Source organism: Elephantulus edwardii, unplaced genomic scaffold (genome assembly GCF_000299155.1).
Source record: "Elephantulus edwardii isolate Elephantulus edwardi_28Jun2011 unplaced genomic scaffold, EleEdw1.0 scaffold00022, whole genome shotgun sequence".
NCBI lineage: Eukaryota > Metazoa > Chordata > Mammalia > Macroscelidea > Macroscelididae > Elephantulus > Elephantulus edwardii.
This window is the reverse complement of record NW_006399772.1, coordinates 7,515,865-7,536,539: the sequence shown is the minus strand read 5'-3', so window position 1 is coordinate 7,536,539 and position 20,675 is coordinate 7,515,865. Positions and strand designations below refer to the sequence as shown.

Here is a 20,675-nt window from a genome sequence, read left to right as displayed (position 1 = left end):
TGACATTTGGAGATGCTTCCATGAGATTTTCCAAGCATTTATTTCAACCTGAAAAATACATGAACAAATACATAGAGAGGAAGCACTCTTCATTCAACCAAATAGAGAAATATGTTGTATCATGGGTTTTAATTTTTAAAAATGTGCTTTTTTGCCATTAACTCATGACAGAAAACTGGAATCAGAGATAGAAGAAAGAAGAATATTGAAAATGAAATACAACAATAACAACAAACAGAAATACTGTGTTATAAGTGTACAAACTTCTGGAGTGGAAGGAAGCCACTTTGAAGCACAGGAGAAGTATTAGTATTGGTGGGGAAGAAGGAGTACCGTTAAACTTTGTGCTTCAGGCACCTGAGTAAGTGCCCCCAGGGCAACCTTACCTTTGTTTTCTGCCTTCAGCTCCTCTGCCATCAAGCTGTCTTGTCGGTTACCAAGCACGAAGGCCAGAAATGAGAGGATCAGGGCATCCAGGATTCCGATAATCGCCAGGATGTATGCCCAGCGGACGGAACAAGCCCCCAGAGTGTACTTGTCTGTCTTTTCTCCACACATCCGTTTTACTTCATCTGAATCCCAGCCATCAGGGAAAATCATACAGCCAAGCACAAGGCAGGCAGCTTAGAGAGAGGATAAAAAAGGGAGGGGGAGAAATTAATATATATTTTATTTTAGCAGTCATTATAGCTCATAAAATCATTGTTTTGAATTTCGTCTTTCTGGTTGCTTTTAAAGCTTTCCAGTAGGTCACAGAGAAGAAGGAACTCTGGAAACACATGTTCTCACAAGCCCATACACTTTAGGAGGAGCAAGGTATGCTGATCAGTAAGAAAGCATTTCAGAAATCAAACTCCGGGGTGCATTTCTGGGAAAGCTTCCCTTGCAAATAGGCTACAAGGAGTCAGAACATTGCAGGATGACAATCCATTCCTGACTCTGAAGAACTATACTAGCAGCCGGAGGAGAGACTGCAACATGGAAAATGTGAGTGTGTTTTCTGACTTTGAAAGATAGGGAAAAATAATTTTTCCTTGTGAGTATACACATAAATGGAAAAGTTTATTGAAACTATATTTAAACTTCTCACATACAGCACACACTGATAGTTCCCATCCTGTTCTCTATTCCTCGTAATGTTTTATGAGACGGAAAAGCACAGCAACACCATTTGCTACCATAGAGTTTTTATTAAAAAAAAAAAAAGAAATACAAGGAATGCTTATATTCTATTCACCAAATATCACTGTTAGAAGCCTATACTTAAGATACTTTTTATAGGAAAATTAAATAAATATGTAATTCTGAACACAAAATAAGTGGCTATTGTCACCTCTTTCATTATATTCAAATGAATTATTTAGGAGTTTGTGATCCAAGTTCTAAGGCATATAAAAGATTCTGATTAACAAGTTTATTCATTCATTTACCCAACTATTTATTGACCAACTGTAAAAAACTAAAGAGGAATTTATGTCTTTGAATTGTGGTGTTGGCTAAGAAAACTGAGTACACTATGGGCTGTGCAACGGCCCTCAAGACTGTTTTTCATTGTTTTTGTTCAAACAGTCTTCTAGGTCGTATAGCCCTGGAGTGTGCACTTGCTGAACAGAGGTAACTTGTGATTGCTGTGAAGCTGAACACTGTGACACTGATGTGTCAGATGCGTTAATGGTTAACCGTGGTGGACAGTGTTTGGTGGAGCTCTCCGGTTGAAACAAGTCTGGAAGCAGGAGTGGCATCCACTTCCGTAAACAGCTTGCTTGCCTCCAGAAACTCTACGAAGAGGATGAAAGTCACGCACGCCAGTGTCGAGGACTTTTGATCATAGGGTTGCTATGAGTCGCCTATGACTCGACAGCACTTAACAACAACAACAACAACAACATGGGCTGCGCAAAGAATGAAATCTGCCTTGGAAGATGTACGACATAGGGCTCCTTAGAAGCAGGGATGGTGAGATCTCATCTCACACACTTTGAGCATGTGGTCAGGAGAGGTGACTTTTTTTTTTTAATTAATGTTAATGAAAGTTTATAGAGACTTAGGGTTTCCAGTCATACATTGTTGCACGTTTTTCTCTGCCCACCCCTCCCCCGCAATTCACTCTTCTCCTTAAAAAGGAAAAGAACACCTCTTTCATTGTTATGCAATCCCTCCCCCAAGTCCACTTCACTATGCAGCCTTCATTCTGAACTCCTGTCATGACAATAATACCTAACCATATATCCCTTTTAAATAGTTCTCTCCTTCATCTGTTTCAATGCACTATATACATCATTCATTCCCTCCTTCTCTGTCTTCCCTCAACCCCGTTGTCAGTCCCGTTTTACAGCAGTGACCCTATGCAATATTTGTCCTTTTAGGAGGGGCAACTCTTTAGAAAAGAACATCAAATTTGGATTATCCATTCTTCTCCTGCTAAGCAGCTGGTGGAGTTGAACTGCATGCCTTTGGGATTGCAATGCACCTACTTTCCAGTAGGCCTCTGGAGCTCCCTGAGAACATCAAGTTTGGAAAGGTGGAAGGAGGGTCAGGGAAGGAGAATAAGGTCCTCAATCGTGTTAGAGTTAGAACCAAGAAGTTAAGAGGCAGAGGTTTATGCTTGGAAAATTGAGCTATCAGAAGCAGGAAGCCAATATTGACACACGTAGAATGCTTTGAGTACACAAGTGTTGTCAGAAGCAGTGGACACTCTGAGTGCATGAACGACATCAGAGAAGAGGGACTAGAGCGAGAACCACCCATTAAACTTTAAACCCTCCATGGCATGGACTCCAGCCTCAAGTCCCACCCAAAGAAGGATGCCATAAATCTTTAAACTCCCTTCTTCATTGTTCAACTTTCATAAGCATATGAAATAATTGAAAATACCATGGTTTGGGCCAGGCTCACCTTAGTCCTTGCTTTTTAACACTCTAAAGAGATCCTTAACAGCAGATTTATCCAATGCAATGGCGTGGCTTTTAATTTTGGTGGTGTAGTTTGTAGCGTGTTGTGTTGCTAATAAAAAAGCTTCCCCCCCCAAAAAAAAAAGCTTCCAATCCCTGGTAGTTCAAATCCACCAGTAGCTTCTAGAAGAAAGATGGTTATTCTCTTCTCATAAGGATTTATAACCTAGGGAACCCAATGGAGGGTCTCTATGAGGTGGGATAGACTTAATAGCAGTGAGTGAGTTTTAAAGGTTGCCTTCCAAAAGTTATCATGTATTTAAGGTTCATTTAAGCCATTAAAATAGTTCAGGCTCTGTTGGTTTCTTTGGAAAGGCAGGGAGATTAAGTTTTGCATTAATGCTTGAGTGTGATAATAAATTCTGTGTTCTGGCATTCTATTAGCCAGCACCTTATTAACCTGCACTATTTGTATAGACACTGAAAACTAACAGCTGTCTCTAATCCTGACTAAGAAGTACCCGAAACATTCTAGGCAAATGTCTCAGTCAAAGAAAGATTAACTAATATTTTTCTTGGCTTTCTAGCTAATTATTTCTAATTCTTTACAAATTGATCATCCCGTATGATGGAGCATCACCACCTACAATAAACATGAGCATGCACAAGGTACCAGAACATTCGATTAATTTGAATGTGTCATTTCTTGACCATGAGGGATATTGGAGAATTAGTTCCAATTGGGCTATTACACAAAAATGAGTTTCTTATTAGAATGTCACCTAGGATATGACTAACTTCCCTGAAGCTATAGACTCCTTCATTTAGGCAGCAGGTTTTCTGGACATCTACCAGAGAAGATGATTGAATGAGGAAGAGAAATGAGAGCTCACAGGCTGGAGGTACGCAGACAAGGATGATGAAAAGAGCCCACGTCCTTATCGTACGCGGCCATGATACAGTCTCTTCTAGAATATATAACACAGGTGTCCTTGGGAGGCAAGGACCATTGATTTCAGTTTTAAGCCTGTTCTGAATGGTTAGGAAGCTTTCAAATTCTGAAAGGAGCTTCTGTGTGGTGGCGACTGATGCTTACAAAGGCTTCTACTGAAACAGTACACAAATGGCTAGTGGTGCCCCAGAGGCACTAATTGCACTGGTGTTTTTCCTTGCCAAAGAGCTGAATGTAACCTCTGTGTAGGAAACATCCTTAGAAAAATCCACAAATGTTTGTAATTGGGTCTTTCTCCAAGGGAAAAATGAAACAAGATGAAAAAAAGCAAAAAAGCACCAGGGGGTCTGTGACTGGGTTCTTTGGGTCTGCTGATGTTGCTGAGCCAGATCTCCTAATCAGGGCTTTTTTTTAAACACGGCAGACCCCAGAACAGCATATATGTGTATTAAAATCAGGAAGGGAAAGTCTAAATTCATTCTTTAAGAAGTCTATGCACTGTTGCACCAAAAAAGCATCATAAATTGCCTCACGTTTCTCAAGCACTCAAGGGGAACTTGGTGGGGAGAATAAAAAAAGGAATCAGCATTCACTTAACTCCATCAATTATTCAAGAATACAGTAATTGAAGGAATTGATGCCAGCAGAGGCTGCCAGGCGATGAAGGGGGAACTTTCACACAAGGATTGCCACTCTGTAAACACCTGGGAAGAGAGATATGTGCATCACCCTTGCAGCTTCTTCATCAGCACATGGCTGGCAAACTTAGCTATAATATTTATGACTGCAGGCAGACTGACTATCCAGGCAATGTGAGGCATGACATACTACAGCTCAGTGTCTAGTGGGGAAAAGTCAAATTGTCTCCAGGCAAATTTAGGTCATGAACACAGAAAAAAATTATGGTAATTTAAGTCAAGGTCATAATAGGAAAGATAATATTCTTTCAAAAGGGGAGGGGAGAAGAGTAAGTGGAACAAACCTGAGGCTCTCAAAAGAGTTAGAGAATTGTGTGTGATGGTGAGAAAAATTTCTACTCTGCTATGACATTCAGCTCTGATTTGCCTGGGAAAAGAGGTCTCAACATCTAGCACATTGTGCTATATCTGGTATGATGTTCTCTTTGGCCTTCCATAGCTTTAGAGAATAACCAGCAATTCATACTTGAGATTGGTTAGTAAAATAAAAGAGTATTTCATTAGGTAAATCTGCTGTCAAGGAACTGTCCACAGTGTTACAAAGAATGATGTCAATTTAAAGACCAAGGTGTATCTGATTCAAGCCATTGTTGTTGTAATGTGCTACCAAGATGCCTGCCTTCACCTAACAATGGATTGACCAGTGGTTGTAACAATGGGCTCAAGTATATCTAAGATGATGAAGATGACATAGGATAGAGCAAGATACAGATCTGCTTTTCATAAGATTTCTGTGAGTCGTAGCCAACTAAATGACACCTAACAACAAAAAGAAGAAGCCAAATAGTTAAAAATATTTCTTGTAGACCATGATACTAGACAAAGGAAACTACCTAATTGTATAATGCTATCATCAATGGGTTCCTCTTTCTTTGTATTTCTCACCACTGGACCAATTGGCAGCATCAGGATGGATGGTGAAGAGATTGAGATTGTTCACAACTTTAGTTTGCTTGGCTTCCCAGTCAACACTCTTGGCACCAGCAGCCAGGTAATTAAAAGATGTATTTTGATGGGAAAGTCTGCTGTTAGGGACCTCTCCAAAGTACTGAAGAGCAATGGTATCTCTCTGGAGACTAAGATGTGCCTGATACAGGCCATGGTCTTTGCAATCACTTGTTATGCATCAGAGATTTGGACAATAACTAGGGAGGATAGAAGTAGAATTGATGCCTTTGAGCTGTGGTGTTGGACAAGAGTATTGAGAGTACCATGGACTGCTAACAAAACAAACAGATGCATCTTGGAGAAGGTTAAACCAGGCTGTTCCTTGGAGGCAAGGATTCTGGGGCTTCGTCTGACATACTTTGGACATGTTGTAAGGAGGGACCGGTCCTTTGAGAGGAACATCATGCTTTGGAGTGTGGAGGGACAGCGCAGGAGGGGAAGGCCCTCTATGAGGTGGATTGATTCAGTGACTGGGGTAATTGGATGGGTGTGTTGGAGACAGTATAATTGGCACAAGATAGAGCAGGGTTTAGGGCAGTTGTACATAGGGTCGTTATGAGTTGCAAGCAACTCAACTGCACATAACAACAACAACATCATCATCATTGGCTGCCATAAAGTCAATTCTGACTCATTCATGTGACAAAGAAGAAAAGCCTCATAGGGCTTTCTTGGCTATGATGGTACAGAAGCAGATTGCCAGGTCTTTCTTCAGTAGAGTTGTTGAGTGAGTTTGAACTGTCAACCCTTCGGTTAGGAGCTAACTAAGCGCTTGTTTAATCATTGCATGACTACAATTCATTTTTAATGGCACATTCTTTGATGGTTAGCAAGCATGGAAAAGAAAGACAAGGGTAAAGAAAATGAGTAATTAGAATTAGTAAGTTGGATTAAAGGAAAGGGTGTATACAATTAGGGGTGAATAGCATAATATCACTAAAGAAAATGTAGACAAGATCACAAGAGTTATAATAGTAGACGTACACTATTGTACATCATCAGTGATAACGTAAGATCACTAGATATGGGCAAGTAAAAAGCTCATCAAGAAGGAAGGCGGAAAATAGCAGGACAAATAGAAATCAGACAAACAGAAAGATAGTGGGAAAAGTGATGTAATATTGGAGGGAATGTGATCAATGTCACGAAACAAATATGAATGGTTCAATGGAACACCAATCTTCTCTGTAAACTTTCACTGAAATCACAGTATGCTTTGATTTTAGCACCAAGATTGCTTACAGAATCTCAGTAGTGCTTCATGTGTTAATTAGCATTAGATATTTATTCTTTGAGCGCAAGAGCTCACTAAAATGTGACTTTAAAAGGGTGAGCTTTTATGTGTATAAATATTTCTTTTGTTTATACTAGCATGTCACCTAATCAGGATTTCATATTATATGTACTGCTAAGAATTTTAGATTTATTATAAATTTTAAATGTGTGGAATAAGAATTAATGAGGTCTTATTGTATAAATACACATAAATTTAGCCTTATATACATTCACAAGAAAACCCACTCCCTCTCTTCTTATTTGGCTTGACTGTGGTGCTGGAGTGGAGTACGTAATGAATATACCAGGGACTGCTAAGAGAATAAACAAGTTTGTCTTGGAGAGGGTGAAGCCAGGCTGCTCCCTGGAGAGGGACATCATGCTTGGGAGGGTGGAGGGACAGTGCAGGAGAGGAAGACCCCCGATGAGATGGATTGATTCAGTCACTGGGGTAATGAGGATAGGCATGTCGGAGACAATAAGATTGGCAAGGGATAGAGCAAGGTTTAGAGCTGTTGTACATAAGATCGCTATGAGTCACAGGTAACTTGAAGGCACACAACAACAACAACAACAACAATGTGTTTCACAAGAATATTTATATGCTCTTAAATATACATATATATTTCTTAAAAATATATGCATTTTTAGAGAGCTCCGGTGGCATATTCATAAGGAGTTGTAGTGCTAATTTAAAGGTGGTCAGTTCAAATCCACTAGTAACTCCATAGGAGACAGATAGGCAATCTCCTCCTATGTAATTTACAGCCTCCAATAACTCACTGTAGGTCAGCTATGAGTCAGTTCTGATTTGAAAATAATAAGTTTGAGTGTTTGTGGGGGTTTTTTGTTTGTTTGTTTGACTCAATGAAAGGCAATACATACCAATTATTTCTTTTCCAATTGCTTTCTATAAGGGTGTAGATAAACTGTTTGTGCTGTGGTTATTTTGCTTGTAACTTGGCAGCCCAGGATTATAGCACTTACCACCTTGGTGGTACAAATGGTTTATGTACTCAACTGCTATGAAAGGTCGATGGTTCAAGCCCACCCAGTCGTGACTCGGAAGAAAGTTCTAGCCATTTATTTTAAAAAACTCATCCACTCCTTTATATGAAGATGGCGCCGAAAGTGAAGAAGGAAGCCCCTGCCCCTCCCAAAATTGAAGCCAAAGCAAAGGCATTAAAGGCCAAGAAGGCGTCCTGAAGGATTGCACAAGTGTGTGGAACCAAGTTCAAGAGAGATGAATACTTTTCCATCACCATGTGTAAGGAAGGACCTTACTCAAGGGGCACTGAACTTGCACACTTTTAAAAAAATACATAGATAGCTAAATTATACTTCTCAGACTAGCTGGTTATATATCCCTCTGGCTCTCATCCTGGTATTTACGCATCTTAGGATAATAAAATAAAGTCATATAAGCTATGGAGCAAAATGCCTATCTTCATAGAGGGGGTTTGTAATGTCATTCAGGATCTAGATTGTAATGTCATGATCTAGATTGTTGTTGTTGTTAAGTGCTGCTGAGTCATAGATGACATATAGCGATGAACAAAAGACCCGAACATTTGTGGAACTTTGATCATTCCTCCATGTTCATAGAATTTCAGGAGGCAAGCCATTTTGGAAGTGGATGACAATGATCTAGATTATTCATGAAATTTTTTTTTACTATGTTGAAAAAGCCAGGACAGCACCATGGGATTCTGGGTAGATAGATAATAAAATCTTTAGTTGAGAGTTCCCAAGATCTAATTGATTCTTCTTCACCACCATTTCTCCACTGCTCTTAAGTTGATTCCAACTCATAGCCAGAGTCTAACTGTCCCCTGGGATTTCCAAGGCTGGAATGTCACTTGCTGAAAGTAATGAGGATATGAAATGCTTGCTGAAGAAGATCAAGGACTACAGGCTTTGGTATGGATTCCATCTTGACATCAAGAAAACAAAGGTCTTCATCACAGGACTAACAGGCAAACATTATGATAGGTGGAAAAAGGATTGAAGCTGTCAATGATTTCACTTTGCTTGAATCCAGAATCAACACCCTGGATACCAGTATTCAGGAAGTTAGGAGATGTGTTGCATTGAGAAAGTCTGCTGTCAGAGACCTCTCTAAAATGCTGAAGTGCAATGATATCAGTTAGAAGACTAAGGTGCACCTGATTCAGGCCATGGTCTTCTCAACCACTTGCTATGCATCAGAGAGCTGGACAATGAATAGGATAACAGAAGAAGAATTGATGCCTTTGAGTTGCAGTGCTGGAGGAGAGTACTGAGTATCCCATGGACTTTCAGGTGAACAGATATGTCTTCAAAAGGTGCAGTCAGAGTGCTCCTTGGAGGCAAAGATGGTGAAGCTTCATCTTTCATACTTTGGACATGTAGCCAGATGAGGCTATTCCTTGGAAAGGGCCCCAATAAGATGGACTGACATAGTTACTTCAGCAATGGGCTCTAATGTGTCAGACATGATGAAGATAGCACAAGATAGGGCAGACGGCAGTTCATAGGGTTGCTATAAGTCATATTTGACTCGATAGCACCTAACAACAACAATCTTTAAGAGAGCATAGTGTCTCATCTTTCTCCAGAGGAGCGGTGGGCGGGTTTGAACTATTATCCTTTCAGTTAGTGGTCAAATGCTTAACCCACAAAGCCATGAAGGCTCTCTTTGGACAGCCTTTCCCTAAAATGTTTAAACTCAAAATTTGTAAGAACTCTAATCTAAGGGACAGATTTGTTCCATCTAAAATAAGGAACTGCTGAAGGAAAAAACAAATACAGTCAATTTTTTGAGGTTTGTGTTTGCTTTTTTTTTTAAAAAAAAATTCTTGCTCCCTTTCCTCACCAGATTTTCTTTAGAATGTTTACCTTTTAAATTTTGTTTTGCTCTCCATTCTCTTTTATGTTCTTCCCAAACTACAAAGATTTTGAGAAAAGAAATGAAGATGTTAAACTATCACCAATCTATGGTAAGCTCTTCCAGTAATTTATGTATTCATTGAGGGTGTTTCTACTTCAGAACAAGAAACCATCCCCAGAAAAACTGAACATGGAAAAAATTGTACATGGTTAAAAACCCAAAAAAGTAAAGACAAAAAATTAGATCAAGAGAGTGCAAAAGAAGCCAGTATGTGAAATGTTCTGTCAAAAGATTTCCCCACATCTTTCGATTTCAGAGTCTAAAAGCCAAAATTTGATAGATAGAACCTGGGTCACTGTGACACTCGAAGAATAATGCCTGAGCAAGACAATACCTTCCCTTGACTAAATGGATTTTAATGTAGTCTTAACGTGGCAGTGACAGACCCAGAAGGTGGTCATGAACACCGGTGCTGGAGTGGCACCAGGCAAAGCTGAGGGGGAGTTCTGAAAGTTGAGTAGGAGCTTTAGATTTTTTTCCTTCATCCTTGTGATCTTTCCTTTTCTTGGGGCTCTGCTCTTCCACCATTTACCCAATAACCTCAATACCTAAGGTTCCTGAAAAGATGAGGTAATAATCAGCATAGACCAATGGTGATTAATCTTATGAAACACAATGTATGGAAAAGATTGCAAGAACTACAAAGTGAATGAAGGCATGTGTGAAACACAATGTAGACACATGAAACACAATGTATATGAATTAATTTTGTATGCAAAAATTATATTTTTTTTACAAAAACTATTGTGATTCATTTCCACGCTTATAACTGAGGCTGGGGTATGCTAATAGAATAAAAAGATTGATGATTCAACATTTTAAGTTTTGAGATGATGATCACACGAATTAGTGATAAATGTCAGACAGCACTGGAGGAACACCAATCGATAGCCTGCATTATGCAGATGACACAACTTTGCTTGCTGAATAAAAGTAAGGAGGCCTTGGCAGTCCACGCTATATCAGCTACTTTTGCTTTCCCCCTAAAATATGTTTTCATTGGGGTGAAAGTTTACAAATCATACAGAGTTTTCATTCAATTGTTCACATTTTGTTTTATAACATCAATTATAGTTGATTGATATAATTGTTATATATTATCTTTCTTTTTACCCACCTTACTAATTTTTGCCAACATCACCATTCAAGTGCATCAGTTCTTGTTTTGTCTTCTTACTAGCACATGTAACCTTAAATCTCTTTTGGTATATAATCTAATAATCATTAATATCATGTACATAACACAACGTTGCTTGCTGAAAGTGAGGAGGACTTGAAGCACTTGCAGAAGATCAAAGAATGCAGCCTTCAATATGAATTGCATCTCAATGTCAGGAAAACAAAGATTTTACTACTGGACCGATAGGCAGCATCATGATGGATGGAGAGGAAATGGAAACTGTCAACAGCTTCATCTTGCTTGGATCCATAACTAACAACCGTGGTGCTAGCAGTCAGGAAATAAGGAGATGCATTGCACTGGGAAAATCTGAAGTTTGGGACCTCTCCAAATTATTGAGGAGTAATGATGTCAGTTTGAAGGCTAAGGTGCATTTGATTCAGGCCATAGTCTTTCTGATCACTTGCTATGCAGCTGAGAGCTGGACAATGAGTAAAGATGACAGGAGAAGAATTGGTCCCTTTGAGCTGTAGTGCTGGAGATGAGCACCGAACATCCCATGGACGGCCAAAAGAACAAACAGATATGTCTTGGAGAGGGTGCAGCCAGAGTGCTCTTTGGTGGTCAAGAAGGAGGAGGCTTCACCTCACATATTTTGGGCATGTTGCTAGGAGGAGCTGTTCCTTGGAGAGGGATATGATGCTAGGAAGGGTGAAGGGTTGGCAAAGGAGAAGAAGATCTGTGACCAGGTGGATTGATGTGGTGACTGCCACAATGGGCTCTTGTGTGTCAAGAAGTGTGAGGATAGAACAGGGTTCATGTCTTTTGTTCATAGAGTTTTTATGAGTTGTGCTCAACTTGAAAACACCTAACAGCAACAATAACAACATCACATAGAAGTAAAATGTCACTCAAGATCATCCAAAAATGGCTAGAACAGAACATTGACAGAGAACTGCCAGAAATACAAGATGGGTTTAGAACAGACTGAGGCATCAAGATACCATTGTTGATGTCAGACAGATCCTGGCTTAAAGCAAAGAAGACTAGAAGACTGTCTATTTGTGCTTTATTGACTATGCAAAGGAATTTGACTGTGTGGATCATAGCAAACTGTGGCTAACAAAAAAAGAATGGGAATTCCAGAACACTTAATTGTGCTCATTTGAAACCTATACCTAGACCAAGAAACAGTTGTGTGAAGAGAACATGGGAATCCTTTATGGTTTAAAATTGAGAAAGTGTGCATCAGAGGTGTATTCTTACTCCACACCTATTCAATATGTATACCTAGCAAATCATTCAAAACGTTGACTTTTTTTTTTTTAAATGTGGTATCAGAATCAGTGGAAGACTCAACAACCTACATTACACTCCTACAACCAGGACAGAATAAAATAGATTAATGAGAATTTATAAAAATCAAATCCCTGAATTAACCCTTCGGGGCCTGGTACTGCACTGTGCCCCACTCCCTTCCTTTCCCTGGATCCCGCAGGAGATGGGTGCCCCCATCGACACATTGTCCTTTGACTATCGGACATCATGCCTCTCAAGAAAGATGTTCCTGTGAAGAAACCAGCGGGCCCCGCTACCTCAAAGCCCATTGCGAAGCCAGCAACCAGGGCCCTTCAGCCAAGGCCAAAGCTGAGCCAGCTGCCTCTCCAGCTCCTGAAAAACCCCAGGAACCCCCCACCCTCACCCCATCGATCTCTCCAAAGTGGTGATCGAGTTTAACAAGGACCAGCTGGAGGAGTTCAAGGAAGCCTTTGAGCTGTTTGACTGAGTAGGTGATTGCAAGATCCTGTACAGTCAGTGGAGGATGTGATGAGGGCCCTGGGCCAGAACCCCACCAACCCCAAGTGCTTAAGGTCCTGGGGAACCCCAAGAGTGATGAGTTAAAGTCCTGGTGTGTGGACTTTGAGACTTTCCTGCCCATGCTTCAAGCAGTTGCCAAGAAACTGGACCAAGGCCCATATGAGGACTACTGGAAGGGCTTGGGTGCTATGAAGCCTTCCTGAAGCACTTCCTAAGTGTCTGAACACTGCAGCTCCCCTAGGGCTGGACAGTGGCCCCTTCCACCACCTCATCACCCCACCCTACCCCAACCTGTGCAGGTGGAAGCACCCTCCGGCCACTGTAGGAGGCAAACTATTGTTTAAAAATAAAGAAAATTCCTTAAAAAAAAAAAAATCAAATCCCTATGCACATCTGAAAACTTGTAACAGGTAAAAAAGGAAACCCACAGATTGGAAAACATATTTAGCAATGACATATGTGACAAGGGACTCATATCTAAAATATAAGAAATACTTCAGAATCTCAAAAAGAAAAAGATTAACAACTCAATTGCAAAATGGGCACAATATATGAATAGATACTTCAACAAAGAAGAAATTGAGATGACCAACAAATATGAAGACATGTTCAAAATTCCTAGGTATCAGAGAGATGAAAATCAAAACATGTAAACTGTGAGATTCCATGACATACCAACAACAATAGTGAAGTTCAACAGTGCAGCAAAGAACAAATGCTGTCAAGGTAGTGGAGAGACTGGAACTCTTAATCACTATTGGTGGGAATGTAAAATGTTAGAGCCACTCTGGAATGTGGTCTGGTGTTCTCTCAAAAAGTTGGAAATAGAAATATCACTTGACTCTGCTATCCCACTACTGGGAATATACGTTAAAGAAACCAGAGTTGCAACTCAAACAGATGTATGCACACCCATGTTTACTGTAGTGTTGTTCACAATAGCAAAGAGATGGAAGCAATCCTAGTGCCCATCAACAAAAGAATGGATAGAAAAATTGTGTTACATTCACACAATGGAATATTATGAAGCACTGAAAACAAAGAACTTGTAAAACGCTATAAAACATGGGTAAGCCTGGAAGACATTATGCTGAGTGAAATATCTCAGTCACAAAAGGACAAATACTGCATAACATCACTATTATAAAATTAGACTGACAGAGGACATGCGGAGGGAGGGAATAGGAAAAGAGTGGTAGAGAATGAACACTGCATTGGAACAAATGAGGGGAAGGACCATCTGAAAAGAATGTACAATTAGCATTATACATATGACAATTAACAAAGTGGAACAAGAGGTGCATTACAAAGCAGACTAGAGGAGGGAGGAAAATGTGCAACAGTAAATGAATGAAAATTCAACCTTTCTATAAACTTCCATTAAAATCACAATTAAACCCCCCCACACCCAAAAAAACCTGTGTTAAGCAGATGACATAACCTGGCTTGCTCAAAGTGAGGAAGACTGATGTTTCATTTTCCAGCTGTGACTTGGTTCTGTGTTGGTTATCTGATTATTTTTATGGTTTCTTTTGATAGAAAGATTTGACTTCATTTTGAGCCTGTTTGTTTGGAGTCATAGTATTTTGCCTATGCAAGGTTTGTTCCCCCCCCCCCTTAATCCCTTCTGTTGTTGTGTTATGTGCCATTGAGTTGTCTGAAATTCACAGTCAACCTATGTACAATAGCTCTGAAGCCTGCCCTGTCCTAAGCCAGTCTCACTGACTCCAACATACCAACCTCCATTACCCCATTTACTATGTCAATTCATCTCATCTGGGGTCTTACTCTCTTGTGCTGTTCTTCCATGCTTCAAGTATGAGATCCTTCTTTGAGAACTAGTCTCTCCTGGCCACATGCCCAAAGTATGTGAGACAGAGCGTCAAAAGTCTTGCCTCTAAGGAGCAGCTTGGTTTCACTCTCCCCAGTACAGACCCATTTGTTCTCTTGGAGGTTCATGGTATGTTCCATACTCTTCTCCAGCACCACAACTCAAAGACATCAATTCTTCTTTTGTCATACTAGTCATTGTCCAGCTCTCTGATCCCTTATAGGCAATAAAAATCCTCATAATCGGCACATTGTGATATATGTATTAAACACTGTCAAAGATTTTTATTTTATAAGTATACTAGGAACCGTCAAAAGAACAAATTTATTATCTTGGATGAAGTTCAACCAGGGTGTTCCTTGGAGGCAAGGATGGTGAAGCTTCATTTAGTTTTCTTTGGGCATGTTCTCAGGAGGCATCAGTCCTCAGAAAAGGAGAGGGTGAGAGAAATGGAGGAAGTTTCAGTGAGATGGATCGACACAGTGAATACAATAGGGGCTTGACTATGGTGGAGGCACTGAGATTGCACAGGATCAAGCAAGGTTTTGATCGATTGTTCATAGGGTCATTACGAGCCAAAGTTGACTTCCGGTACCCCCACTACAACACTGAGCACTTACTATGTGCCAGGCATTCGTCTAAGTGCCTCATATAAGCCAAACTCATTTCAGCCCTATGCAGTGGCTACTATTATATTTGCCCCCTCATTTTTATAGAAGATGAAGTAAGAGAGGAGTTTGTAAGCAGTGAAGGAAGTGCCAGGACTGACACCTTGAGTTGTCTGGATAAAATTCCATTTCTAACCCCCCCCCCCACACACACACACTAAAAATCATAGACTTTAGCTGTCTCAAGAAAACATGACCTTTTGAAATTAGAATATTAAACAAGGAACAGATCCACCTAAGAACTGGTGAAACAGAAACAATCAGAGGCAGAAGAATGGCCTATGATTTAATGAATTACTGTCACTAATTATGGTCAAAGAAGGTTGGAAAAATGCAAATTCAGACATGTCAACAAATACTTATATTGCAGTACAAGGTTAGAAGCCCATTACTGAGATATGATCTTGTGGTGAGACAACATTAGCGTGCTCATGAACTTTAAGAAATGGACCAACTTATCTCACGGTATTGGCATTCAGAGTTGTCAAATTGACATTCTTAGAAATAACTGGCAGCAAAATTCCAGTAAACTAAACTGTGAGAACTTCATTGATTTTTGTTGCTGTTGAACTTTAGCACAATACAGTCCCAGTTAAGGGAGTTCTTGTCAGCATCTGATGAGAGTCTTAAGAAGGGTCATTGTTTTGTATGGCCAAGCAGAAAGTGATTTTACATACTCTTGGCAAATGGCTTGCTCTAGTCAGGCAACTGTTATTTATGCCTCAGGTCTGGGGAGAAAGGTGATTAAGATAAATCTAATTCCTCCTCTCATGGGAATTGTAATCTAGAAGTCCCTGTAGCTAGTTTAACTAGTGGAACTAATAGCAAAGTGGTGAGAAAAGAGAGACACAGGACTTCTTAATTATCCCTTAATGATTCCATGATCTGGAATGTACAGCCTCTGTTTTGGCTTTCCAAATGTCACTGAAAGGAAAAATTTATGACTTTTAGTCCCAGATCATTATTCTTTCAAGCATATCCATGAACTGGAAGAGGACTGGCAGTTTGAAGAGGCAGTAAAACAGTATTTGTGTATTGCATGTAACATGATTATTTATTTATGGTTAATAAACATTAAAGCATAGGTTAAAATACATCTTCTAAGAATTGGAAGACATCCAATGTCAAAATAGAAATACGCATCTGTACAAACAATTGCCTGTGTTTACAAAAGGGATTTTTAAAGAAATTTCTTTTTTTCATCTTTTCTACTGGACTTACACTCAATTGTAGGGTTGGATGTTTCAATAGGATTCCACTGATAGGTTTCTTCAAATATCAGGCACAAAATGATTTATCTTTGCCATAATTTGGAAATAGCTTGTCTCCGGAAACCCTATGAACTTGGAGAAATGATAAAAGTTATACAAGTGTTCAGGCCTTTCATTCACAGGGTCACTACGAGTCGCCTACGACTTGATAGCAATTAATAACAGCAGCAGCAGCAACAACAACAACAGCAACAACATATTTTGGATGAGATTAAGGGTCATATTTTTTCAGCAAGGTTGTAGAATGCTGCCTAGAAACCTGCAGTAATCCATGGATCACAGAATCTTCTTACTCTTGGGCTTTTCTACATGGTGATAGGTCTTTGGTGGTTTCTACCAGTCCTCCCAAGTTGGTCTTTGAAAATAAAGGAGTCCCTTCACCTTCTCTAAGTCTTTGATGTTTCACTTGAATTCCCTTACTATTTTTTGAATTAAACACACTTCATGGCTTCTGGTTCCTCTTCCTTCTCAGCGTTCAGGATCTCTGTCATCATGACTGACTGTGGGAACTCTGCTGAGATCTGTCCGGCCTCATACACTGGAGAATACCTATTCCAGTTCTACAAAACCTTAGCTAGTTCTACACTGGGTTGTTGTTGTTTGTGTTATGTTAAGTCGCCTGCAACCCATAGCGACCCTACATACAGCAGCTCTGAACCCAGCCCTGTCCTGAGCCACTCTTACTAATTCCGACACACCAACTCCCATTGCCCCAGTCACTGTACCAATCCATCTCATTCAGGGTCTTCCTCTCCTGTGCTGTTCCTCCATCTTTCCGAGCATGATGTTCTTCTCCAAGGACTGGTCTCTCCTGGCCACATGTCAAAATATGTGAGATGGAGCTTCAAAATCCTAATAATAAACCCAAGGACACGCAACACTTCTGTGACTACGAAATCGGCCTTCCAATCACATCCATCCCTGAGAATGAAGGGTATTTTTTCCTTTTGTTTTACAGTGTCTGTCTCTCACTGACTCTTCTGGTTCACTCTGCTCCTGAATGCAACCTCCATGTAGTCCTGCATGTCAAGCATGTCCTTTTCCTGTGAATGGTGAATATGTGGGATCAATGAACTGCTATCAATTGCCTTGTATATTGTTGGATATAATGTGCTTGGTCTTCACTTACTATTTAGTGGGGTGATTTCTCTTACCACTGAGATGAATAAGAAGTAGGCAGAACACGTTCGCAATCTAAAGTGGAGCTAGCATAAAAATGGGAAAACAAAAACCAAAAACCAGACGACCAAACCAGAGAAATCCAAAAAAGGTACAGATCTACACATGAAAATCTTCACATACCAGAGCAAGAGAAGAAACATTCTTCTTCTGGTCTTAGCAAGATGTCTAGATGTTTCTTGGTCTAGATGAGTTCCTTGAGATAATTGCTTTCATTTGGTTCCCCTTTAAATGAAACTATTACAGACTTGTCTTCCCAGGATATGAACTTCTGCATCATATTATTTTTATCTGCTTTGTCGCCAATATATCCTTGTCGTTCCTTGTGTCCAAACTTGACCAGTAAATCTCTATCCTTGAAGGGAGTTCATTCTGTTATCTTAGGTTGTTAAAGTCCTACATTTGACAAAATGTACTCCCCGCCGCCCCCCTCCTCCCAAGTGAACTGGCTGGTTAAAAGACTTAAGCTTCTGATTCTCCTCTGACTGAGCAGTATATATCCTGGAAAATGGTGAGCTCTGGAGTGCATTAAGCCTAATGGAGCATGAGCCTGGGCCTCTATCTATCTGCCATCAGGCACATTTATATATTGAGTTTGACTTGAGGTGGTGCTTTGGATGTGGCTGAGTGGAGTTGCAACTGTTCCTCTGGCACACTTGGGATGTTGAACGCTTGACATCAAATTTAGAATGAAGATCTAAAGCCTTTCCCCAGCCTCTCATCATCATACACCGAAGGCCCGGCTAGGCATTGATCAACATCACACTCTAGTTTAACTGGACATCCCATCTTGTAGACATCACCCCTGTCTTTCTCCACAGAAGTGTCAAGATTTGCAGCTACTTTGGATTACTAGTTTTCTTTCGTTTTTTAAGATGTTGCTAAAGATAAGAACTTGGCTAGGCCCTTTAAATCAGAAATAATATTAACATCAACGCTGGCAGTTACATTGCCATTATAGGCACAAATATTACCTATGGAAATGACCAGGGAAGTACTTTTTCACATCTTAATGTAATGAAAGAGGAGGCCGGTCTCTTTTGTAAGACATACCCACTAACTTGAAAACTGACTTCCAACGAAGAGTTGTTATTAGCTGCTTTTGAGTTGGTCCCCAGACTCACGGTGACCCAATGCACAATGGAAGAAGTGTTGTCCAGTCCTGTCTCAGCTCCAGGATTGACTTCAGATTGGACAACTGCAACCCAAAGAATCTTCACTGCCATAGTTTTGGAAGTTGATTATCAGGCCTTTATTCCTGATCTATCTGAGTGTGAAATCTCTGCTTAAATCTATTCAGGATCATAGCAGCATGCAAGCGTCCATGGATGGATAGATGGTAACTGTTTATGAAATATACTGGCCAGCAATGGAACTGAGTCTCCCATATAGGAAGGTGAGAATTCTATCACTAAGTTATCTCTACCTCCCAGAAGTAATGCCTACTTTTTTTTTTCCATACAGCCAGAGTGCTCCTTGGAAGCAAGGAAGACAAAGCTATGTTTCACATACCTTGGGATGTTTTTAAGGGGAGGCTCTTCCTTGGAAAGGGAGATCACGTTAGAGAAAGAGAGGAAGATGTTCAACCACACAGACTGACACAGTGACTGCAGCAATGGGCTCGAGTGTGTGAGAAATAATGGGGATGGCATATGATAGGACGAGGTTCAGATCTGTTGTTCCTAAGGTCCCTATGAGCCGTATTCAACCTGAGGGCACCTAACAACTTACTGTACTAAAGCCTAATATTTAGGCAGGAGGAGCATTTGGACACATGTTTTCATATGATATAGTTGTGCGGTGCACTCTGTAGGGAACGTAAAACTTCTGGCTCTGCCTCAACCTAGATTGCATTATTTTGTGGATGAAGAGTGAAATTTCCATGTGAAATTCTGATGGTCAGGAAACTGAGAATGCTGGTCCCGTGGGCAGAGCTCACTTGCTGAGCTCTGACAACGCAGAGGTGCCGATGAGCTTCTTATCAGTGGGTTTTTCGGGTAGTAAACTCTCAGGTACGTGTAGACTATATAGTCAGTGTCATTGTTAAAAGCCTGTCTGTAAATTATATCTCCATCTGGTTTACTCACCAGGAGTTATTACTGGTTGGCAGCAGCTGATCTCTGAAATTTTTGAGGTAATGACATTGGTTTCATCTGATGATGACAAGTGACTACTGCAATCATGAACTAGGTTGATACAGTGGGTCAATAATGTGGTCAATTGTTTCCCCCCCCCCAAAAAAAAATATATACTGGAAACTAGAGACCTGAGAACACGTGTCTGAATCATTCCTCCAAATTCTTCATCTGGAAAAACAACGGACACCCTGTAAGCTTTGGGAAGAACTACAGGGTATGTGTCACCTTGAGTCTAAAGTTTTTTACCTTTCATTCAAAGTCATCTTCTACATGGGTTATTGCTTTTATTTCATGTCCATGTTTAGTTCTAGGAAGTCTTGCTTATTATACCTGCATCTCCTTGAGGAGCCTGTGGTGAGTGTAGAGGACAAAGTGGTAAAGTCCTCAAATTATCTGCTCTTTGTGGGCGTCTTTCAAGCACAGATCTATTGGTGCATGCTGTACATCCTCTTGGGAGGAGCTACGAGACCTAGTGGGTGTGCAGGAATGAAGCCCTCGTAGGCTGAGCTGCTCCTAGTTCTTGTGTTGGGGAAGGATTACAATGTGCTCCCGGAGACACCCATGTCTAAACATAATGACTCCCAGCCCAAATGATTAGAAACTGGCCAAAGGAGAAATTCTTATCACCAACAGAATAAATTTTCACCACCCCAACATACTGACTAAATGAGTGATGAAGGTAAGTAACCCAGGAGGAGACTGAGTGGTGTGAACAGTTAAGCACTTGTCTACTAGCTTGAGAAGCTGGTAATTTGAACAAACGCAGAAACACCTCAGAAGACAGGCCAGGAGATCCACTTCTAGAAAGAGCACTGCCTCAGAAACTTTGTGGAACAGCACACTCTGCACACGAGGGGTCACTATTAGAGGTAATCAATCCCACGACAACTATCAACAACAGATGAGAATCAGAGACCTGAGGGAGGGAGGGAGGCAAAGCTACATGGAATGTGGGAG

At 40.4% G+C, this 20,675-nt stretch overlaps 1 protein-coding gene across 2 annotated transcripts in view; it reads right to left on the bottom strand.

Moving 5' to 3' along the window:
• LHFPL3 (lipoma HMGIC fusion partner-like 3) overlaps positions 1-20,675 on the bottom strand; it is a 651,411-nt gene that overhangs the window by 212,969 nt on the left and 417,767 nt on the right. For both annotated transcript variants that reach the window (XM_006882613.1, XM_006882614.1), the window contains exon 2: positions 387-623. In XM_006882613.1, coding sequence (XP_006882675.1) covers positions 387-623 — 237 coding nt within the window. The remainder of the gene's footprint in view (positions 1-386; positions 624-20,675) is intronic.